At 41.9% G+C, this 25,763-nt stretch overlaps 1 protein-coding gene across 3 annotated transcripts in view; it reads left to right on the top strand.

The window, feature by feature from the left end:
- Nucleotides 1-25,763, top strand: part of SPOCK3 (SPARC (osteonectin), cwcv and kazal like domains proteoglycan 3) — a 577,897-nt gene that overhangs the window by 451,512 nt on the left and 100,622 nt on the right. For all 3 annotated transcript variants that reach the window (XM_069744196.1, XM_069744193.1, XM_069744194.1), the window contains exon 5: nucleotides 9,031-9,157. In XM_069744196.1, coding sequence (XP_069600297.1) covers nucleotides 9,031-9,157 — 127 coding nt within the window. The remainder of the gene's footprint in view (nucleotides 1-9,030; nucleotides 9,158-25,763) is intronic.

Raw genomic sequence — 25,763 nt, 5'->3', positions numbered from 1 at the left:
CGGCTGCTTCTAGTGTTGTGTTGAGCTTAGGGACTGCGGTCAGTACAGTTACCACTTCCTTCAGAGCTCGTTCCATGTTGCTCCTAGACCACCGCATCATAACAGACATCATTGTATGAAGATGGGAGGCGATGCCCAGCGGACAGCATCGGGACCACCCCTGGGTAAGTATAATCTAACTTCTTTTTCTTCTCTTTCAGGTTACATCGGGGGCTTCTCTACAGCATTACAGAATGCTGTAGATAAGCCCCTGATGCCGGTGGGGGTGACAGATTCCCTTTAACTCCTGCAATGAAGAGGTCCAAGTGTTTACTGCTACTTAAAAATGCCTTAATAATAATAATAATAATAATCTTTATATAGCGCTAACATATTCCGCATCGCTTAACAGGTTGCACACATTATCATCACTGTCCCCGTTGGGGCTCACAATCTAAATTCCCTATCAGTATGTCTTTGGAATGTGGGAGGAAACCGGAGTACCCTGAGGAAACCCACGCAAACACGGAGAGAACATACAAACTCTTTGCAGATGTTGTCCTTGGTGGGGTTTGAACCCAGGATTCCAGCCCATGTAAGGCTGATGTGCTATCCACTGCACCACCGTGCTGCCTTTCATCTTAGTGACAAGACTCATCAGGGAAAATATAATGCATCATTAATAAGGAGTAAGGGGTGGGAATAATAGTTGGAAAATACATTGGAGTCACAAACATCTAACTTGCACAGTGCCGCAAGCCTGAGTAAGCCAAGAAATGTTGGCATGCATACTTACTAGACCAAGCACCCCATCATCCACTTCTGATGAAAATTATGATGGGAAGTTCCTCTGCAATTTTTTTTTATCTGTGGTGACAGTAAGAAGGAAGACCTCTTCCTGACTTAGATCGGTGTTGTTATTTTTTAATCAGGTATACAATTTTACTTAGTTGCATTCCAATAAGTATAAAGGAAAAATTGATTACAACTAGTATTTGAAGACATATTTAACATCTTACTACCATCGGATGGAATAGTACATCCGATGGCAGTATCGCCGCTTTGATGTGGGCTCCGGAGCTGAGCCCGCACCAAAGCCAGGACATGTCAGCTGTTTTGAACAGCTGACATGTTCCCACAATAGGCGCAGGTAAAATCGTGATCCACCCTCACCTATTAACTAGTTAAATGCCACTGTCAAACTCTGACAGCAGCATTTAACAAGCGCTTCCGACCGTCTGGCTGGAAATGCGCACACCGGAGACCCCCGTCAAATGATCGGGGGTAATTGGTGCATCGGCATGACAACCAGCAGTCTCCTTGAGATCTCTATGGTTGTTGGTGCCGGATTTTTGTGAGCGCCACCCAGTTGTCAGAGCTCATAGCAAGGCTGTAATTCTGCTATTTAGAGGCGATCTGACCATCACCTTTATGTAGCAGAGGCAATCAAGTTATGGCAGCTTCTAGCCTCCCATGGAGGCTATTGAAGTATTTTCCAAAAAAATGTTTCTAAAAATATGAAAAAAATAAAAAATTATAAACGTTTAAATCACCCCCCTTTCGCCCCACTCAAAATAAAGCAATAAAAAAACAAAAGCATACACATATTTAGTATCACCGTGTTCAGAATAGCCCGATCTATCCATAAAAAAGCATTAACCTCATTGCTAAATGGCATAGTGAGAAAAAAAGTCAGAACGCCCAAATTACGTTTATTTGGTCACCGCGACATTGCATTAAAATGCATTAACAGGCTATCAAAAGATTGTATCTGCACCACAATGGTATCTTTAAAAACATAAGCTTGGCGTGGAAAAAATAAGCCCTCACCCATTCTGAAATCACGAAAAATGGAGACGCTATGGGTATCGGAAAATTGCACACTTTTTTTAGCAAAGTTTGGATTTTTTTTTCACCACTTAGATAACAAAGACCCTAGACATGTTTGGTGTCTATGAACTCGTAAGGACCTGGAGAATCATAATAGCAATTCAGTTTTAGTATTTAGTGAACCTATCAAAAAATCCAAACCAAAAACAAGTGTGGGATTGTACTTTGTTTGCAATTTCACCGCACTTGGAATTTTTTTCCCACTTTCTAGTACACGACATGGTAAAACCAACTGTGTCATTCAACAGTACAACGCGTCCCGCAGAAATAAGCCCTCACATGACCATATTGAGGGAAAAATAAAAAAGTTATGGCTCTGTGAAGGAGGGGAGTGAAAAACGAAAATGCAAAACCGAAAAAAGCATTGTGGGATAAGGGGTTAAAGATTCAGCAAAATTATCACCCATTCAGTTATAAAAAAAAAATGTAACAAATAAGGCAACATTGTCTCCAGTAAAACTGACATTAAAAATAAATCTTGCAGTTAACTCTATGGTTGTGGTTCTTGTTTACTCATGATGAGCCCTTATTCATAGCTCTAATGCACAAATGGTTAGTCCAGCGATTGGCAGCAGCATTTAATAGTGTTTACAGCCACGGGTGGATTGCGAATCCACCTGCGCCTGTTAGGGGCACATGTCAGCTGTTTAATACTGCTGACATGTTCTGGGAAACATGTGGGCTCAGCGCCGGAGTCATCAAACAAAGGGAAGGACACAACATGCACAGTACAGTGCATGTCGTGAAGGGTTTAAAAATGGCAGAAACTTTGTACATTAGTTTCTTATTTAAAAAGAACCTCACATCTAATTTTTGTTGACCAACCTGAAGGCAGCAAGAATCAAATTTGAATTGTATTATTGCAGAGATTTTTGTTTCCTTGAAGTGACATATAGAAGTCACTTCAAGATCTTTAAAGATCCAAAACGTTTGAGATGAGACTAGTCTGGCTCTGCATCTTGATGACTGTTTCCAGAGCTGCTAGATGTGGTTGACAGCTCATCACCTGCAGTGGTGCTCGGAAAAGGTGGTGTGGGCAGAAACAGATTAGTCTTGACTCTGACTATGGTTTCTGGTCACATCATTAAAGTATATTTTCTCTGAAACTCTGGAGGGTTTCAGAGAAATATATACATTGCTGTAATCATACAGCCAGGCTGAAATCCATTCTGCCAGTACTTTCGGCAGCATGAATCAGATAACAGGCTCCATTTATGGTATTCCCTTTACATTTTTTGCTTTGTATATTAATTATCAATTTGTATCATTTATAATCACAATTGACAATACATTTAAGTTATCATTCATTACAACCTCACTGCCAAAATATTTCTAGAGATCCATTTCTTGAAACATCAAACATCAGTTTCTAATTTTGTTTCATGTAATTTGAATTAGTAATTCATCATATTTGATGACTCAATTTCTGGTTTCCAGTGACTTTTTTTTAATTTGCTTTTATGTATATCAATAATGGAAACGGAATAAGAGTACATACAATTTTTGTAGTATGCCATGAATGTCACAAAGGATTAAAAATTGCCAGGACGTATAATAAAATATAGCAAGTTCAACAACTAAAAGAAAGAATAGTAACCAACAAAAAATATTTAATTTAAATACTTGTCAATAGCTTCTAAGATATCATCTAAACAATTCAGTTGAAAAGGACACAAAAGTAAAATAAACAGTAAATTGTTATCTGGTCGGATATCCACTTAATCACCTTCCATGGGCGGCATTTATCAGACACTGGCAGCATGATTCCAGCCTCATAAATTGTATTTAACTCTGGAACGCTACAGTATTTCACAGAAAGAGATAGTTTAATAGTTACGTCTTTACGTTGCGCTATATAACAGATATTGGTGACAATCAGTTCCCATTATAGGCTGCCTGTCAATCAAACGTCGACAGGTTAGATAATGCACTGTACAATATAAGTCGTACACAATGTGACCCAAGGATCACATGTTATCGTCCCTTTGTGGGACTAATGAATATGGAAAAAATAAATAAAAGAAGTCTTAAGTGTTAAAAATAGAAACGCAATTTGGGCATAAAATCAGTTAATTTTGGAAAAAACAACTTTTCTTGGATGGTGAATACTAGAGGTGAGCGAATTTGTACTACAGAAAATGTTTGCCAATCTCAAATTGAGCACCAACATTGCACATTTGGATTCGTGTTTAAATTTCTGAGCTTTTTCCTTAAACATTGGCAAGAGACGGACACATCCGTGTGTCATCAGTGTGACACGTACCGGCACCTGAAAATCAGCTGTACTCTTCACATTGTTCCTCAAAACCGGGTACTGAAGTGAAGACAGCTCACATCACTGTCCCCTGCTCGTGCTGCGAGCAGCGCTAGTGGGAGATAATATTAAAAGTTGTATTCAACTGTTAACACTGAGAGCAGGTGGCGGCTGATGAGAGTATTCACCAGCTGCCTGCCACCTGCGTAATAAAAAATACATTTAAAAAAATGATGTGGGGTTTCCCTGTATTTTTGATAACCAGCCAGGCAAAACTTACAGCTGCGGGCTGCATCCCTCAGCTGTCAACTTCAGCAAGTTTGGTTATCAAGAATACATGGGTCACCATACCATATTTTTAATTATTTAAATGAATAATTAAAAATAAATAAAACGTTGTGGCGTCCCCCCATTTATGACAATGAAACAAGCTAAAGCAGACAGCAGGGGTCTGGTTTTCTCAGGCTTGTACAGAGCCATGGATATTGCCCCAGCCTAAAAATATCAGCCTGCAACCACCCCAGAAAAACCACATCTAATAGGAGTTCACTGTGAGACACTAAGCAACACTGGCACACGCTGCTCAGTGTCTCTGATCGATGGCAGGCTGTATAGTCGCATCATGCAACAATGCAATCTGCAAATGAATTCTAGCAGATCTAGACCCATAGCGGGACAAAAGGATTATTTTCTTCTCATCGGACAGTTAAGTAATTTTGTTGTTTACTATTTTAATTCTGTTACAGTAGATCATGGCTTCTGTGGACTGGGCGATGACGTGACTATAGTGTAATTTAGGTTAATTAATGGAGTCTGTGACATTCTTTCAATTAACGGTCTTTTTTCTGGGTTTATTTTTTTATTCAATATGACTATGGGGTTAGCAATGAGGGCATCTAATAGATATCTCTCCATTACTAAACTCTGGGCTTGATGTCACCTGAAATACATATCAATAAGCCAACTATCACACCAATTGCCACCGCACCAGGGCAAGTGGTAAGAGCAAGGCTAGATTTGGCTCATCTTGTGGATGCACTATTTCTGGGGTGGCTGAGAGCTGATGTTTTTAGTGTGGGAGGGGGCCAATATCCATGGCCCCTTCCTAGGCTAAAAATATCAGCCTGTGGAATGCCCACCAGGGCAATACTGGGTACTGGGTCTGGTACTTAAAGGGAAATGTCACTGCGGCGATGAGCCGGTCCGTGACCCTGGGCGCCCATGTGAAAGGGACGGCCTTTAAAGGGGTTAGTTGAATAATAAAAGTTTGTGATGCCACCTGTGGTATTCAGTCAGGGGTGACCGACGCTGCTTAAAGGGGTCCACTGGGGTGATGTTATGGCAGCAGGGATGGTATGGCTTCACACAGGTGAAGCTGGGTTTCCAGGGCTCCCAGTGTAATAGATGAAGATTGTGATAGGTAGTTTAGTAAGAAATGGAGGACACAGTCTCTTTACCTCTTTACTGTGTGATTCAGGCAGCCACAGTCCAGAGTACTGGATCACAGGTGCTGGTGGCGGTCCGGCCGGCTTGGAAGCATCTCAGGAATCCCCCTAACCAGGTGGGGATGGAAGCCTTCCTTCTAGCGCTGTGTTGTTGTAGTCCCTTGCTGCCTTAGGCCTAACACAAGGTCCTCAAGTTTTCTCTGTCCCCCTTTAGGTAGGACACTAACACATACGACAGGTAACTCGACCTTTTTTACAGGATCTCTATCACGACTCGGGCTCTATCTGTTACTGTGTCCTTAGGTGTTAATGATGGACAGGTAACTTGAAATCTAGCTGTCCACCGGTTTCTGCCATGGCGCATAGAGTTTCCCCAACAACTTTGATCTTCCGGCTACTGGTATATGCGCTCAGCATGGGGGAAGTTCAGTGGTAACTTCTCTCTCCAGCTCTTGACTTCGCCTTTGCTCCTTTCAGTCTCTTTACAAGTTGCTCTGCTCTCTTTCCTTCCCAGGAGCTGCAGAATCACTCGTCTGCACAGCCCCAACTTTCCTTCCTCACTCTTTGCTCTCCTCTTCCCAACTGACTAACTCCAACTGCGTAGCAACTGCCTAGCAACTGACTCCTCACGACTAGAGAGAGCAGCTCCACTGAAGTCGGGTGTAGAGCTCCCCCTTCTGGCCTGGAGTCAGAACGGTGTTGTATGTGCTGAATACCTGTTAAAGGGATATTTCCTCGCTTCCAAACATGACATCACTCTACCCGTGAGGAAAGCAATGCCACTGTAACAACCGGTTACCTGGGGTGTTACACTTGCAGCTGTCTGCCCAGCCTTTGTTAGGTATTAAATATAAGGGGAGCATATGTCATTTTTTTGGGGGGTCCAGAAAAGGCTAGGTATACAGCTGTGAGCTGATATTAATAGCATGTAAAACTTTATGAATATTGTCTCTTTCCCAGAATATTAACATCAGCCCTCAGCCATCAGCTTTCACTGTGCTAAATATGAAAATTACGGTTGACCTCCACTCTGTTTTTTTCAATTACTTTTTTAATTGTCAACAAAAACAGTAATGTCACCTGAGTTCATAGTAGCCTTTTCTCTTATTTTGCACATGCCAGTGCCATACTGATGAACAGACACGAGTACAGAACTCTGGCATTCAACGGCCCGGCACTGGAGCTACTGTGAGACTCAGTGGCTTGAACTCAGGTAACTTTTCTGGTTACCAGAGTTCACAGCCCCTAAATCTCCCTGCAGCTTTCAGGCCCGTAAACCTCATATGAAACTTGGAGGTAAATTTTAAGGTTAATGTTTTAAGGTGAAGTTTCCAGCTACTGAAATACATGAAGGCTGAGAACTAAGGTTACCTATGGTGGGTATTTTACGGTACTTGTTAATAAATATAAAAAGAAAAGTACAGAGTGGGGTTCCCTGTAGTTTTCATAAACAGCTGAGGGAAAGGCGACCATGGAAAGCTGATGTTAATATTCTGGAAAATAGATAATATTCATAAAGGTTCCCAGGCTATTAATATCAGCTCACAGCTGTATGCTTAGCCTTTCCTGGACCCCCCAAAAAATGATGTAGGGCCCCCCTATAAAAGTGGAATGGGGTTCCCCTGTATTTTTGATAACCAGTCAAGCAAAACTGACAACTGCAGCCCTCAGCTATCAGGTTCAGCAAGGCTGTTTATCAAGAATAGAGGGGTTACAACTTACAACACCGTATTTTTTAATTATTTACAAAAATAATTTAAAAAAAGTGTGGGGTTCCCCCCGTATTTTGACAACCAGCCAAGCTAAAGCAAGCCATGGATTTCCCCCCCCAGGCTAAAAATAGCAGTCTTCAACTGCCCCCAAAAAGGGCACATCTATGTATCTATGCGACCATCCAGGCTAAGAACGACTGAGGAATGAGCTGCTGCAAACGCAGCATCAGTTACTAGCGGTGACGCCATCGAGGTTATCGCCGGTCACGGAGGCTGCATTCCCAGCCAAGCCCCTGACCCACGGTAATCTCAGCACCATGAGGGAAATTCAGTGAGTTCACCGCAGTTCAAGCTCAGTGACTTCAGCGCACGGTGAACTCACTGAGCTTGAACTGCAGTGAACTCGCAGACTTTTTCTCACAGTTCTGAGGTCACCGCAGTTCAGGGTCCCTGCTGGGAATGCATCCTAAGTGACATGCGGTAACCTCGATAATGTCACCGCTAGTTCACTGATGCTACATTTGCAGCAGCTTATTCCTCGTTGATTCTCGGCTTGGGCAGTCCCATCTTGGGACTGTCCAAGTTGAAAACTGTTTATCCCCAGACATAAATTACAGCATGGGACAGAGTGACAGGTGAGGCATATGGTTGTTTTTTATTTTTTTATTACAGGAGATGAGGGCTTCAATGGATTTGGCGTTAGGTGAGTATAATTGTATTTATTATTTTTAAATAAAAAAGGAAAAGTGTACTTTGTATTTAATTGAAATTAAGGACTTTATTATGGCTGTGTGTTTATTTACAATATAACTATAGGATTAGTAATGAATCGGTGTCTTATGGACTCTTCTCCATTACTAAGCCATGGGCTTGATGTCACAATACAAAGGTGACATCAGCTCACAAATATGAACCACAGTTGCCACCTACACAGGGAAAGTGGGAAGAGATGGGCATAATAGATGCACCATTTCTGCTAGCTGCGGACTTCTCTTTTTAGGCTGAGGGGCCAGTATCCATGGCCCCTTACCAACCTGAGAATACCAGCCCCCAGCTGTCAGCTTTAGCTTGGCTGATTGTCAAAAAATGGAGTGATCCTCGTGGCATTTTTTTAAATTATTTATTTAAATAATTAAAAAAACAGTGTGGGACCCCTGTATTCTTAATCAGCCTTGCTAATGCTGACAGCTAAGGGTTGCAGCCCGCAGCTGTCAGTTTTGACTGGCTGGTTATCAAAACTATAGGGGAACCTATAAAATTATTTATAGCCCAATTGATGAGACAATTCATGCCACTGTTCCTGGTGTCTTCTCCTAATTTGAGCTGTTTTGTCAGCTTTTTACCCCCCCCCCCACTCCTGAAAGTGTTGCATTTGGTTTTTCCTCCCATTGAATTGAATGGTTTTCAGCAAATATCGAGAAGTTTGGTGAACGTAGCCTAACCGCACCTTGAAAGGTTCACTCACCTCTAGCAAACATCCCCAAAAAAAGTTGAGAAACAATTCTAAAATTGCTTTTTTTGTTAATCCCACGTTTCAAAAAAATAAAAAGTGTTCAGAACATTGCAAGCACACCAGAAGGATGCTAGTAAAAGTAACAAATCATTATGCAAGAAATGAGTCCTAATACAGTCAAAGAGAACTGCAAATTAAAGGTAACATTTTAATTTGGAAATATTAATAAAAGTGAGCAAAAGATTAATAAAATGCTTGTTTACATTTACCTTATTAATGAAGACTATTTTATTACAGCATGAAAGAAGCTGGATTAAGCTATAAGTACTGGAGAGGTGTTCCTCTTGCTTCCAGTTGCAAACAATGTCCAGCAGCTTATACAAATCCTGTATGTGGGTCTGATGGCCATTCATATTTATCTAAGGTAAGATTTCAATTATGCTATGTTTTATTCTTTACACTATTTTGGAATACTTTCTGTTTCCAATCCTACTTTATGTGTGTTACCTTCTGTACTTAGTGTTTATATTAATACTAAAAGTTGTACTGCCTCATTATATAAGAAGTCATTGCTAGAAGAAAGTACTGTATATACTCGAGTATAAGCCGACTTGAGTATAGGCCAACTCCCCTAATTTTGCCACAAAAAACTGGGAAAACTTAATGACTCGAGTTTAAGCCTAGGGTGGGAAATGCAGCAGCTACCGGTAAATGTCAAAAATAAAAATAGATAAGAAATAAAAATAAAATTAATTGAGACATCAGTAGGTTAAGTGTTTTTGAATATCCATATTGAATCAGGAGCCCCATATAATGCTCTATATAGTTCATGATGAGCCCCATAAGATGCTCCGTATTAAATTATGCCCCATATAATGCTGCACAAAGGTTAATAATGGCCCCATAAGATGCTCCATAGACACATTTGCCCGTACAGTACTGCATGAGGGCTTTGTGCACACGCTGCTGATTCTCTGCGGTTCCGCAGCGTTTTTTGCAGTGCAGAAACGCTTCAGATCCGCAATTGATTTACAGTACAATGTAAATCAATGAGAAAAAAAATGCTGTGCAAACTTTGCGGAAAATCCGCCGCGGAAACGCTGCGGTTTAAAAGAAGTAGCATGTCATTTCTTTTTTGTGAATCTGCAGTGTTTTTGAACCCATTCCATTATAAAAAAAAAACGCAGGGGTAAAAGGTGCAGCAAATCCGCAAGAAAACCGCAGCAAAAATGCACAAAAAAACGCTGCGGAACGCACAAAAAAGCGACAAATCCGCAGATGCGTTTTCTGCCAGGAGAGGCAGAATCCGCACCAGAAATTCCTAAGCCTAATCTGCAACATGTGCACATAGCCTAAAGGTTAATAAGGGCCCCATAAGATGCTACATAGAGATATTTGCCCCATATAATGCTGCACAAATGTTGATTATGGCCCTATAAGATGCTCCAGAGAGATTTGCCCCCATAAAATGCTGCACAAATGTTGATTATGGCCCCATAAGATGCTCCATATAGGTATTTGCCCCATATAGTGTTGCAGAAACGTTGATTATGGCCCATAAGATGCTCCAGAGAGATTTGCCCCCATAAAATGCTGCACAAATGTTGATTATGGCCCCATAAGATGCTCCATATAGGTATTTGCCCCATATAGTGTTGCAGAAACGTTGATTATGGCCCCATAAGATGCTCCAGAGAGATTTGCCCCCATATATTGCTGCACAAATGTTGATTATGGCCCCATAAGATGCTCCATAAACATATTTGACCCATATAATGCTGCACAAATGTTGATTATAGCCCCATAAGATGCTCCATAGAGATATTTGCCCCCCATATAATGCTGCACATGGCCCCATAAGATGCTCCATAGAGATATTTGCCCCATATGCTGTTGCTGCGATTAAAAAAAAAAAACACATACTCACCTCTCGTTGCTCAAGCCCCCGCCACTTGCTATAGTCACCTGTCCTCATTCCGGCGCCACTGTGTCTTCTGCGTCCGCTGCACTAACGTTCAGGCAGAGAGCGCGGACTAACCACGTCATCGCGCCCTCTGACCTGAGCATCACTGCAGAGGACGCAGAAGACGGAGCGGTGCCCAGAACGAGGACAGGTGAATATTGTGCAGTGTTCCCCCTCCCCATTATACTCACCTGCTCCTAGTGCGGTCCCTGCATCTCCCATCTCCGGGAGCTGACCGCTTCTTCCAACGTTGAGCGTTCAATGTTACCACTCATTACAGTAATGAATATGCGGCTCCACCCTATGGGAGTGGAGTCGGGTCCACATTCATTACTGTAATAAGCGGTACCATGTGACCGTTCAATGCTGGAAGAAGCTGTTAGTAACTTGTTGCATTCCTGTGCGGTCGGCGGGCGCGTCAAAGCAATGCATCAGCTTACATCCGCATGTACTGCATACTCAATGTTAAAGATAGGTACGCAGGATGCATGCAGAAGTATGCAGAAGTAGACGGGGCTTAGCAGAGGATGTACGCAGCCCTGCGCAAAGCCCCCTGAACACTAATCTGAACTTAGCCTAAAGGAGCTGTCCAATCTCAAAAGGAAAGTCTGCAGTTATGCTATGTTACTGTAATTAGCTAAACGACTTGTGCACTGCTGCAGTACCCCTGTATTACCTATACAGATGGGCAGTTACTTCACTGTAAATATGTAATGTGTATACTTGCGGACCACACATATGCAAATTTCTTACTTTTTGTCACATAACTGTCCACCCAAAGGGGAATACAGGGGAATCATGACAGTGTGCGAATTGCATGATGTCACAATCAGACAGTCAATAGTCACATCAAGTGACTACAGACTTTTCTTCTGAGACCGGACAAACCTTTTCTTTATTCTTTTGAGTTGAAATTATAGCAAACTACTTACTGACTGAAATTTCAATGGTCTGGCATTGATTGAAAAGAAAAAACGTAATCTACTTTTTAATCCAAAATGACCCAGTAGCAATTCATGTACATGTATACCTTATGATTATTGGAAGGAGAGTAAACCTATGAGTTGGCTTCTGGGTAAATTGCAGACTCAAAAATTGTGATTTGTTTTTCAACAATTGAACTTTCGGCTTAATATTTCTGGTCCTCACTGGACTGTGCAGCACAAACCAATGCCAAAATATGCCGTCATTATGGTTATTGGCTTTAGGTTGTTCATAATTACTAAGCACTGTGGGGTTTTCAAGCAGATCTATCATTTTATGATGCATTATTTTGAATTACAGCACACAGTTCATCATTAGTGAATGAGCTTTGGTTGTGTTTAGCTTGTGGTGTCGTGGTGACCTCTTTATGACAAGACATTGTTTTTTCCTTTTTGTTTTTTCATTGTTTTATTCCAAGAGCCATAATATACACATTTTCATTTATATAGTTATGTTATTGCTTGTGTTATGTAAAATGAGTTGTATTTGGCAGTGACACCATTTTATAGTACAGCTTTTCATAGGGATAATGGAGGAAACCCAGCGTTTGGTGACGTCCATGGCTTCCAAATTTAAGGCAGTCATTGCCTGAAAAACATTCTCTAGAATGTATTAAAAATGACCATTTTATTTATGGTAACATTAATTTGTCCAATTACTTTTGAGCCTCTGAAAAGAGGAGCCTTTGTAGAAGAATGGTTGCAATTCCTAAACGTTTCACAGGATATTTCAATTGCATATCAATTGCATATTGCATATCAGTTGTTTAAATGTAAATCAAAAATAGTGATATGCAGAGCCCAAATTACGAGGATTTGGTCACTGTCCAAATATTTATGGACCTAACTGTACATCATACAGTATAAAAGGGTTAAAGTAAGGGTAGCCATCATGAAAAAATTCATTTTATGAGCTAAAGTATCTTAATTTATTGGGTTATGTTACTACTCAAGTGAATTTGGGAACATGCAGATGCAGTTGTCTTGAACTACTTTGATTTTAGACCTCTGTACTATTCCTACACCATGATCATTTTTTTAAATGAAAAATGTTGGAACTTGTTTATACCTACAGTACAGACCAAAAGTTTGAACACACCTTCTCATTTAAAGATTTTTCTGTATTTTCATTACTATGAAAATTGTACATTCACACTGAAGGCATCAAAACTATGAATTAACACATGTGGAATTATATACTTAACAAAAAAGTGTGAAACAACTGAAATTATGTCTTATATTCTAGGTTCTTCAAAGTAGCCACCTGTCCATTCCTTGTGTACTTGAGCCCAAACAAGTCTCTTCTGCTTGTTGCCTGTCCTTAGCAGTGGTTTCCTAGCAGCTATTTTCCCATGAAGGACTGCTGCACAAAGTCTCCTCTTAACAGTTGTTGTAGAGATGTGTCTGCTGCTAGAACTCTGTGTGGCATTGACCTGGTCTCTAATCTGAGCTGCTGTTAACCTGCGATTTCGGAGCCTGGTGACTCGGATAAACTTATCCTCAGAAGCAGAGGCGACTCTTGGTCTTCCTTTCCTTCGGTTGTCCTCATATGAACCAGTTTCTTTGTAGCGCTTGATGGTTTTTGCCACTGCACTTGGGGACACTTTCAAAGTTTTCCCAATTTTTCGGACTAACTGACCTTCGTTTCTTAAAGTAATGATGGCCACTTGTTTTTCTTTACTTAGCTGCTTTTTTCTTGCCATAATACAAATTCTAACAGTCTATTCAGTAGGACTATCAGCTGTGTATCCACCAAACTTCTGTACAACACAACTGATGGTTCCAACACTATTTATAAGGCAAGAAATCCCACTTATTAAACCTGACAGGGCACACCTGTGAAGTGAAACCATTCCCGGTGACTACCTCTTGAAGCTCATCAAGAGAATGCCAAGAGTGTGCAAAGCAGTCATCAAAGCAAGAGGTGGCTACTTTGAAGAACCTAGAATATAAGACATACCTTCAGTTATTTCACACTTTTTTGTTAAGTATGTAATTCCACATGTGTTAATTCATAGTTTTGATGCCTTCAGTGTGAATGTACAATTTTCATAGTCATGAAAATACAGAAAAATCTTTAAATGAGAAGGTGTGTCCAAACCTCTGCTCTGTACTGTATATATTTCATATAAGGCTATTTTACTAGATAGTCTTTTGGTCAATATTATGCATTAGTATCTCTAAGTCAAATTTTAAGATTGGGTCTCAAGCAGAAAAGATGTATAAATCTTTTGTTTATATATATTTTCATGTCCGCCACTTTATTTAACTTACTAAATACTGATGTAAAATACCAAACAAAATACAGCAGCAGTGACCTAAAACGGATAGCACATAATGGTTAATATTTAATGAAAATGCTATTTTTGTAAAGTCTATACCACCCCGCTGGTGCTCTCCATTAATGGAGGAGAGTTAGACCATTTATTTTATAAATGTATAACACGATTTACAGTTACCAATATGATTGATGGCATCATGAAATATGTGCATAAATACTTTTTTGGAAAATTATTTATTAAGAAAGCAACACCCACAAGCACACTTTTATGAAGATGAATGCTTCCAGAAGAAGGTGATTGTCACAACGCCCAGCAATTAATTACAGTTATTGGTAGTAACAGACAAGCTCTGTTTACCTGGTTGAAATACTGAGGTTGTGTGGAACAAGTGCAGCATGTAGACGGGCTTCCTGCCATGCCGGTTGTCCACCTTTCTGAATAGGAGAACTGTTTTATGCAGAGCTTTCACAGAAAAGGCAGTTGTAGCCACATGGCATGATGGAAATATGTTAAGCCATATACTTGGCCCAATGCTAAGCCCTATGTAATTAATGTATTTTATATCATATTTGGCAGCTGACAAGCCATGAATACAGAATTGATACAGATTTAAAAAAAATTCTTTATAGGGCCAAAATAAGCCATAAGCACCCTATATGTTAGCTAAGAACCACACCACAGTGACTAGTCTGTTTTACGGACTAATCCACCCACCATTTCCCCTAAGAACACTTGCATAACTTATTCACTTGTGTGTTAAGTCTGTCATAGATGGATTTAGTGGGGATATTCAGCCCTTTCCTCTCATGTTTTGAGGAAGCAAGACACAGTATGTCCAGTATTTTATTTTATTTTAAATAGATGTTCCTTATCTTGGAGTCACGGGTTAGCAGTTGTGGAGCACAAACAGATGACATTGCTGCCACAAAGTGATATGTGATATGGTTGGAACAATAAAGGCTACAGTGTCTGGACAGCAACCGATGGTATAGTAGACCCAATGAAGCCAGAGACTGATTAAGGGAAGACTAATGAAGCAGGGTTGAGATAATAATAATTATCTTTATTTATATAGCGCCAACATATTCCGCAGCACTTTACAGTTTAACAGCTTCAAACACTACAGTCATAAGTAACAATGTTAAACAATACAATAAAATTAAAGCAACCCAAGACGACCCTGCTCGTGAGAGCTTACAATCTACAATGAGGTGGGGAAATACAAAATACAGGTGTGTATTTAAAATGATGTATTTACAATGATGGTCCAGCCATCTTCAGGGAGTGGGGGAATAGATGGTAGTAGTGAATGGGCTACACACAAACAAAATAACTGATTAGGGAACAAGATAGGCCGCTCTGAACAAATGTGTTTTGAGGGAGCTCCTACAACTATGCAAATTGTGGATGGTCCTAATTTCTTGGGGTAGAGCATTCCAGAGTATTGGCGCAGCACGGGGAAGTCTTGTAGTCGGGAGTGGGATGTACGGATTAGTGCAGAGGTTAGTCAATTAGTCAAAAGTCATTTGCAGAGCGCAGAGGTTAGTTAGGCCGATAGACAGAAATGAGGGAGATGTAAGGGGGTGCTGCACTGTGGAGAGCTTTGTGGGTGAGAACAAGTACTTTGAATTGTATCCTGTAATGAATGGGCAGCCAGTGTAATGACTGGCGAAGAGCGGATGCGTTTGAGTAATGATTAGCTAGATAGACAACCCTGGCTCCTGCATTAAGGATAGACTGGAGAGGGGAAAGTCGAGTGAGGGGGAGGCCAATTCATAGAGCGTTGCAGTAGTCCAAGCGGGAGTGGATCAGGGTGACAGTGAGGGTTGTTGTTGTTTCTATGGTGAGAAAAGGGCGGACTCTAGAGATGTTCTTTAGGTGTAAGCGGCATGAGCGGGCAAGACATTGTATATGGGATGTGAAGGAGAGATTGGAGTCAAACATAAAACCCAGACAGCGCGCCTGCTGCCGGGGTGTTATTATGGTGCCACCCATGGAGAGGGAAACATCAGTTTTAGGGAGGTTAGTAGATGGTGGAAGCAGAAGAAGTTCAGTTTTGGAGAGGTTGAGTTTCAGATAGAGAGCGGACATGATGTCAGAGACTGCGGACAGACAGTCAGTAGTGTTCTGTAGCACAGCAGGAGTAAGGCCAGGGGATGATGTATATAGTTGTGTGTCGTCGGCATAAGGATGGTACTTCAAACCAAATCTGCTGATGGTCTATCCAATTGGGGCCGTGTAGAGGGAGAAGAGAAGGGGGCCAAGGACTGAGCCCTGGGGTACCCCGACAGTGAGGGGGAGAGGAGATGAAGTAGAGCCAGAGAACAGAACACTGAAGGAGCGGTCAGAAAGATAGGAGGAGAACCAGGAGAGAGCAGTGTCCTTAATGCCAAGTGACTGGAGCCTAGAGAGTAAGAAAGGGTGGTCAACATTGTCGAAAGCTGCAGAAAGATCGAGAAGAATGAGCAGAGAGTGGTCACTGTTACATTTTGCTGTCAGAAGGTCGTTGGTCACTTTGATGAGTGCAGTTTCTGTCGAGTGTAGGGGGCGGAAGCCGGACTGTGAAGGGTCTAGGAGGGAGTGAATGGAGAGGTAACGGGTAAGGCGGGAGTGGACTAGGCGCTCCAAGAGTTTGGAGATGAAGGGGAGATTGGAGACCGGTTCTGTAGTTGTGTTGTGCAGGATGGGTCGAGGGTGGGTTTCTTTAGTAGCGGAGTAATGATAGAGTGTTTGAAGGAGGAGGGGAAAATGCCAGAGGAAAGGGAGAGATTAAAGATTGTAGTTAGGTAAGTAGTGACGACTGGAGAGAGAGACTGAAGGAGATGAAAGGGAATGGGGTCAGTAGAGCATGTAGTCGGATGAGAAGAAGAGAGGAGCCTGGAGACTTCTTCTTCTGTGATGGGATCAAATGCGGAGAGTGAGCCAGGGGAGATGCAGGGAGGGATGGGAGTCACTGAACTTGGTGTCTGGAAGCGGATTTCCTGACGGATATTGTCTATTTTCTCTATAAAGTGGGAGGCCAAGTCATCAGCACAAATGCCTGTGATAGGGGCTTGAGCTTTTGGCCTGAGGAGGGAGTGAAAGGTGTCAAAAAGTTTCTTGGGGTTGTTGGATAGTGAGGAGATCAGAGTGGTGAAGTAGGTCTGTTTGGCAATGTGAAGGGCAGAGTTATAGGTTTTTAACATAAATTTAAAGTGTATGAAGTCTTCTGGTGTGCGAGTTTTCCTCCATAAGCGTTCAGCACTCCTATGGCATCGCTGGAGAAATCGGGTTTGTGATGTGAGCCAGGGCTGTTTTACTCTGTGTTTGGAGGGTCTGAGGGTGAGGATGCTTCTAAGAGTGTCATTGTAGTGATGTACCGCCAGATCAGGACAGGAAAAAGAGGAGATTGGGGACAGTGATGAGCGTAGGGAGTCTGAAAGTGTATGGGGGTTAATGGCTTGTAGATTTCTGACTGGTAGGTAGGAGGGTGCTGGGGTGAGCGAGGATTTGTGAGCATGAAGGAGAAAATGTTGTGGTCAGAGAGGGGAAGCGGTGAGTTATTTATGTAGGAGATTGAACACAGCCGGACAAAGACCAGGTCAAGGGTGTTACCGTCCTTGGGTGTCTCAGAGGTTGAGAGCTGTGAGAGGCTGAGTGAAGTGGTTAGTGATAAAAGCTGGGATGCAGATGTAGATGTGGGGTTGTTTATGGGGATGTTGAAGTCTCCCAGGATAAGGGTTGGGAGTTCTGAGGACATGATGTGCGGCAGCCAGGCAGAGAAATGGTCCAGGAAGTGGGTAGGTGAGCCTGGGGGCCGGTATATGACCGTTATTCTGAGGGAGAGGGGAAGGAAGAGCCTGATGGTGTGCACCTCAAAAGAAGGGAATGAGAGTGATGGAACTGGGAGGATGACCTGGAAGGTGCATTGTGGAGAGAGGAGTATGCCAACTCCACCACCAGGTCTGTTTGTGGGTCTCGGGGAATGGGAGAATTGAAAGCCACTATGGGAAATGGCAGCAGGGGAGACAGTGTCAGAATCCTCGATCCAGGTTTCAGTAAGGGCCAATAGATTTAGAGAGTTAATTACAGATAATTACAAATTAGATTAGGAAGTGTGACTCAGTACAGTATGTCTGAGCCTTATGCAGAACTTACCAGTGGTATACCAGAGTTCAGCGGTGTAGCAGAGTAGTGTTTTACTTGAGTATAGACAAGGAGTATATATGTGGTATAACAGAGCCCAGTGAAGAAGAGCAGTAGACTCTTTGCAGCAATGCTCAGCTGAAGTAGATCTGGGTATATCAGGAGACTCTATGCAGCAATGTTCAGCTGTTTAGCAGAGATGAGTAACAGATAACAACAGCAATGATGTAGCAGAGCTTGGTATAACAGGAGACTCAATGTAGAAATAATTAGCTGAATAGCAGATTTGAGCGATGTAGCAATGAACAGCGATGTAGGAGAGCTGGGTATGTCAGATGGCTCAGAACAGACCAGTGGTAACAGTCCATAGCTGTGGAAAGTATGCCGACTACCTACTAGCCGCTCGAGCTGACATAGACCTGACATAGACCTGAGAGCGTGATCTCAGAGCTGCACACTCCCAGAAGTAGAGAAGAGAAACGCGCTTCGGGGTGAAGGGACACAACACCTGAAATTCTCTATACCTGTATGACTTCTGCAACAATAGATAACATTAACAAATCTGTATTCTGGATATACTTTGAAAACATCCTATATGACAACTACTAGTGGTGTACCCTAACCATAACCCAAAAATGATCCACCATGTGTATATATAATAATAGGAATATAGTGACCAATCCTCACTGAAACATATCCATGCGAAAAAAGATGATACTAATGTCAATAATATTCAAAAATTTACAAATTTTATTAATATTAACATAGACATAGGTGAAGGGGAATGATAACGCAAAACACTACTGCCACATGTGTGTCGCGCAGCAACCTGGATACATCAGCAGTAGTGAATATTATGGTCTCATGCTCCTATTTAAACAGCCCAAACAAAGGGAATCAATAAAAAGTGTGTAGGAGCAATCACAGAGGGAAATAACTATCTGCTGGACCTAAACTGCAACACCCACCGTTCCCATAATCATTTCAGACTCCCATACACACTCTGTTTGCAGGAGTATAGTCATAAAAATAGTAGTAAGACCATAATCCTTACCAGTAGTAGGGTCCAGACTAGGTGTCCAGGAAGGCGTACACCCGCCCAAATGCACATTTCAGTAAACTACCTTCGTAGGTGGCGATCCATGAAGATTACAATGTAAGGCATGTTAGACAATGCCAATAAAATATATATTAGAGAAACTAGTATAAATGAGTTTTTAGTTCAAATGGTTTAAAGGTCGATTTACATCTTAAATAGTTGAGAGCTTGGAAAGTAAGGAATTTGGCACATTATAAAAATTTTTAATAGTGTGCTTGGCTGGGTAAGTTGCACTAGAATGAGATTAAGAAATATTACATGACCTGTAATATGGAATTATAAGCAAATGGAAAGACACAGACCTTAGAGATGAGCAAATTTATTCACATTGTATTGAATTTTCAAATTTTTTTGAAAATAACTATTCTTCTGAATGTTTTTTTTGCAATTTCTTCTTTACAAATTCAGCAAAATTGTGGCCAGCTGTGCCATGAGCTGAGCCATAGAATGTCAGGCTGTCAGTTTAAAAAAAAAATTCTCACCTCACTCCGCACCTCCCATGCTGCCTATATGGCACGCCGTCCGGTCATCTTCTTTTCCCTGTTGTGATTATCTTCTTCACTCTAGACATCCAACCATAATAAGGAATATTCAATTTGCAGCAATTCACTTAGCTGCAAATTGAATTTCCCTGTAAAATCTGCTCAATTTGGTGAATTTGATTTTTGGCACATTTGATCATTAAAAGAAATACCAAACGTAGAGCCATAGAAGAGATAAGAAGAATTGACAGAAAGTTATTTAACCCCTTAGCGACCGCCGATACGCCTTTTAACGGCGGCCGCTAAGGGTACTTAAACCACAGCGCCGTTAATTAACGGCGCTGTGGAAAAAGTCCATAGCGCCCCCCAGAGGCCGATTTTCTCCGGGGTCTCGGCTGCCGAGGGTAGCCGAGACCCCAGAGAACATGATTCGGGGGGTTTTTAACCCACCCCGCATTTGCGATCGCCGGTAATTAACCGTTTACCGGCGATCGCAAAAAAAAAAAAAAAGCGATCTCTTTTTAATTTCTCTGTCCTCCGATGTGATCGCACATCGGAGGACAGAGAAAAGGGGTCCCAGGTGGCCCCCCAATACTCACCTAGCTCCCCCGATGCTCCTCGTGTCTCCCGGTGGGCGCCGCCATCTTCAAAATGGCGGGCGCATGCGCAGTGCGCCCGCCGGCCGGCATCGGGAGAATCTTTGGGGTCTCGGCTGCCGGGGGTAGCCGAGACCCCAAAGAGCACGATCGGGGTCGGTATTACCGACCCCTGTTTTGCGATCGCCGGTAATTAACTGTTTACCGGCGACCGCAAAAAAAAAAAAAAAAAAAAAAAAGTAAAGTGTAATTCTCTGTCCTCTGATGTGATCGCACATCAGAGGACAGAGAAATAGGGGGATTCGGGGACCCTAGCATACTCACCTAGGTCCCTGGATCCTCTTGCTGCTCCTCCTGGCCGCCGGCAGCAGAACATGGCGGACGCATGCCCAGTGCGCCCGCCATCTGTCTCCATCTGCCGGCCGGCAGGAGAACAGCAGTTGGGGCTAAAATTAGGGGTAGGGTTAGGGGTAGGGTTAGGGGTAGGGTTAGGGGTAGGGTTAGGGGTAGGGTTAGGTTAGGGTTAGGGGTAGGGTTAGGTTAGGGTTAGGGGTAGGGTTAGGGGTAGGGTTAGGGGTAGGGTTAGGTTAGGGGTAGGGTTAGGGGTAGGGTTAGGTTAGGGTTAGGGGTAGGGTTAGGGGTAGGGTTGGGGTAGGGTTAGGGTAGGGTTAGGGGTAGGGTTAGGGGTAGGGTTAGGGTTAGGTTAGGGGTAGGGTTAGGGGTAGGGTTAGGTTAGGGGTAGGGTTAGGTTAGGGGTAGGGTTAGGGGTAGGGTTAGGTTAGGGGTAGGGTTAGGTTAGGGGTAGGGCTAGGGTTGGGGCTAAATTTAGGGTTAGGGTTGGGGCTAAATTTAGGGTTAGGGTTGGGGCTAAACTTAGGGTTAGGCTTCTTTCACACTTACGTTGGTACGGGGCCGTCGCAATGCGTCGGCCCGACATACCGACGCACGTTGTGAAAATTGTGCACAACATGGGCAGCAGCTGTAGTTTTTCAACACATCCGCTGCCCAATCTATGTCCTGGGGAGGAGGGGGCGGAGTTACGGCCACGCATGCGCTGTCAGAAATGGCGGATGCGACGTACAAAAAAACGTTTCATTGAACGTTTTTTGTGCCGACGCTCCGCCAAAACACAACTGATCCAGTGCACGACGGACGCGACGTGTGGCCATCCGTCACGATCCGTCGGCAATACAAGTCTATGGGCAAAAAACGCATCCTGCGGGCACATTTGCAGGATCCGTTTCTTGTCCAAAACGACGGATTGCGACGGAATGCCAAACGACGCAAGTGTGAAAGTAGCCCTAGGGCTAGGGTTAGGGTTGGGGCTAAAGTTAGGGCTAGGGTTGGGGCTAAAGTTAGGGTTAGAGCTGGGATTAGGGTTAGGGTTTGGATTAGGGTTCGTATTAGGGTTAGGGTTGGCATTAGGGTTACGCTTGGGATTAGGGTTAGGTTTGGGATTAGGGTTAAGGTTAGGGTTGTGATTAGGGGTGTATTGGGATTAGGGTTAGGTTTGAGGTTAGGGTTGAGATTAGGATTAGGGGTGTGTTGGATTTAGGGTTTTGATTAGGGTTATGGTTAGGGTTGACTTGGGGTAAGGGTTGTGAATATGGTTAGGGTTAGTGATTAGGATTATGGATGAGGTTGGGATTAGGGTTAGGGGTGTGTTGGGGTTAGGGTTGGAGCTAGAATTGGGGGGTTTCCACTGTTTAGGTACATCAGGGGGTCTCCAAACACGACAGCCAATTTTGCGCTCAAAAAGTCAAATGGTGCTCCCTCCCTTCTGAGCTCTGCCGTGCGCCCAAACAGTGGGTTACCCCCACATATGGGGCATCAGCGTACTCGGGATAAATTGGACAACAACTTCTGGGGTCCAATTTCTCTTGTTACCCTTGTGAAAATAAAAACTTGGGGGCTACAAAATCTTTTTTGTGAAAAAAAAAATATTTTTTATTTTCACGACTCTGCATTCTAAACTTCTGTGAAGCACTTGGGCATTCAAAGTTCTCACCACACATCTAGATAAGTTCCTTGGGGGGTCTAGTTTCCAAAATGGGGTCACTTGTGGGGGGTTACTACAGTTTAGGTACATCAGGGGCTCTGCAATCGCAACATAATGCCCACAGACCATTCTATCAAAGTCTGCATTCCAAAAAGGCGCTCCTTCCCTTCCGAGCTCTGCCGTGCGCCCAAACAGTGGTTTACCGCCACATATGGCGCATCAGCGTACTCGGGATAAATTGGACAACAACTATTGCAGTCCAATTTCTCCTGTTACCCTTGTGAAAATAAAAACTTGGGGGCTACAATATCTTTTTTGTGGAAAAAAAAATATTTTTTATTTTCACGACTCTGCATTCTAAACTTCTGTGAAGCACTTGGGCATTCAAAGTTCTCACCACACATCTAGATAAGTTCCTTGGGGGGTCTAGTTTCCAAAATGGGGTCACTTGTGGAGGGTTTCTACTGGTTAGGTACATCAGGGGCTCTGCAAATGCAACATAATACCCGCAGACCATTCTATCAAAGTCTGCATTCCAAAACGGCGCTCCTTCCTTCCGAGCTCTGCCGTGCGCCCAAACAGTGGTTTACCCCCACATATGGGGTACCAGCATACTCAGGACAAATTGGACAACAACTTTTGGGGTCCAGTTTCTCTTGTTACCCTTGTGAAAATAAAAATTTGGTGGCTAAAAAATCTTTTTTGTGGAAAAAAAAAATATTTTTTATTTTCACGGCTCTGCATTATAAACTTCTGTGAAGCACTTGGGCATTCAAGGTTCTCACCACACATCTAGATAAGTTCCATGGGGGGTCTAGTTTCCAAAATGGGGTCACTTGTGGGGGATTTCTACTGCTTAGGCACATCAGGGGCTCTCCAAACGCGACATGGCGTCCGATCTCAATTCCAGCCAATTCTACATTGAAAAAGTAAAACGGCACTCCTTCTCTTCCAAGCTCTGCGGTGCGCCCTAACAGTTGTTTACCCCCACATATTGGGTATCAGCGTACTCAGGAGAAATTGCACAACAACTTTTGTGGTCTAATTTCTCCTGTTACCCTTGTGAAAATAAGAATTTGTGGGCAAAAAGATCATTTTTGTGTAAACAAAAGCGATTTTTTATTTTCACGGCTCTACGTTATAAACTTCTGTGAAGCACTTGGGGGTTCAAAGTGCTCACCACACATCTAGATAAGTTCCTTAAGGGGTCTAGTTTCCAAAATGGTGTCACTTGTGGGGAGTTTCCACTGTTTAGGCACATCAGGGGCTCTCTAAACGTGACATGGCGTCCGATCTCAATTCCAGCCAATTCTGCATTGAAAAAGTCAAACGGCGCTCCTTCACTTCTAAGTTCTGCGGTGCGCCCTAACAGTGGTTTACCCCCACATATGGGGTATTGGCGTATTCAGGAGAAATTGCATAACAAAATTTATGGTTACATTTCTGTTTTTACACTTGTGAAAATAAAAAAAATGGTTCTGAATTAAGATGTTTGCAAAAAAAAGTTAAATGTTCATTTTTTCCTTCCACATTGTTTCAGTTCCTGTGAAGCACGTAAAGGGTTAATAAACTTCTTGAATGTGGTTTTGAGAACCTTGATGGGTGTAGTTTTTAGAATGGTGTCACACTTCATTATTTTCTATCATATAGACCCCTCAAAATGACTTCAAATGTGATGTGGTCCCTAAAAAAAAATGGTGTTGTAAAAATGAGAAATTGCTGGTCAACTTTTAACCCTTATAACTCCCTAACAAAAAAAAATTTTGTTTCCAAAATTGTGCTGATGTAAAGTAGACATGTGGGAAATGTTATTTATTAACTATTTTTTATGACATATCTCTCTGATTTAAGGGCATAAAAATACAAATTTTGAAAACTGCAAAATTTTAAAAATTTTCGCCATATTTCCGTTTTTTTCATAAATAATCGCAAGTAATATCGAAGAAATGTTACCACTAACATGAAGTACAATATGTCACGAAAAAACAATCTCAGAATCAGCGGGATCCGTTGAAGCGTTCCAGAGTTATAACCTCATAAAGTGACAGTGGTCAGAATTGCAAAAATTGGCCTGGTCATTAAGTACCAAATTGGCTCTGTCACTAAGGGGTTAAAGATGTACTGGAATCAGGTTGCATTCTGTTGTTCTGAAAAAATAAAGTAACAACCAACCAGTAAATCATATTTTCTTTCTGTTGCAAAAAATGTGAGTTACGGAATGTTACTTCCTACGGAAAGAACTTTTTGTTTCTACAGCATTTGGAAACAAAACAATAAAGGATTCAAAACCATGAGTATAAAAAGGAGAGTGCTGTGTCCAACTGCTCATTACTGTGTACAAACATCACTCAGCAAAGTATATATGTACAGTATATAACTACTCAGCTTTGCAGTATACATTATATAATATAACTTCGTACCAGAGTTATTGCAGAAAAAATGTTCACAGTTCAACTATTTTAAAGTGAAGAACAAAACAAATGTCCTAAACTGTTTTGGAAGCAAGCCTCTTGTATTTGTATGTGCAGTAGAATGTGAACACATTGACGGCTGTGAGATGGGCATTCCATATGGCTGTTTGCGATACGCTGTGATCCTACAGCTGTGCTGTTATTCTTATTTAGAAAACATTCAATGCTTTCATTTATAACAGTTGCCTAAAAGAAAGTTTTCTTCTCACTTCTCACGCAAGAAGGAAAGTAGAGCTGATTTTCAGAAGGCTCGATTTTAGCAACAATTCGAAAGGCTGCAGCAAACAGATGGCATTAAAAGAATATTGACTTTGCTTTGTAACTGTGACTCTTGCGTTTAGATGTTTTCTTGGACTATAAAGCGCCATCTGTGGATATATGTTTGCACATTATTGTGAATCATGAAATATACTGTTTAAATTCAGTTTCGGGATAAATTATTCCTTTTGTATTAGCTTTCGTAAATGTACAGGATTTTTTAGACAATATCAAAAGCCATAAAGAATATGGACTGTTTTCAATAACTGAATAATCCTCCATTTGAAATAGAAATGTCGTCCAGCAATAGTAAAATTGGGGAACAATGTAGTGAAGTGGGAATCAATATGGGAACATATTTAATTGAAAGCTGATGACGTGTCAATATTTAAGGAACATTTTGATCCCAAAGGTTTTGTCATCTGTCCAGAATGGAAATACCATAACAAAGCATTAATCCATCATATCCCTTGTTGACCTTCCACCAATTTATCAACCATTTTTTTCCAACTAGGTCATAAATCATGTTTCTCTTCTTCCATCATTCTGGCCTTTCATCTGTAGATTCACATACATTGTTTATAAATTGTCCTTCCAGATTATTGTAGCTCTAGCAATAAGAATGCTGTTGCTATAGCAACTTTAGTAAAAAAAAATAAGGAAATTCTAACATTTTTAATGCTTTATTTACTATTGCACATAACAAATAGTGTTTTTCTCTGTCCCTAGAGCTAAGAAAGCTTTGGGGATTTTGACTATTTAATACTCCTTG

Source organism: Ranitomeya imitator, chromosome 1, assembly GCF_032444005.1.
Source record: "Ranitomeya imitator isolate aRanImi1 chromosome 1, aRanImi1.pri, whole genome shotgun sequence".
In the NCBI taxonomy this organism is placed as follows: domain Eukaryota; kingdom Metazoa; phylum Chordata; class Amphibia; order Anura; family Dendrobatidae; genus Ranitomeya; species Ranitomeya imitator.
This window is presented reverse-complemented; position numbering and strand designations above follow the sequence as displayed.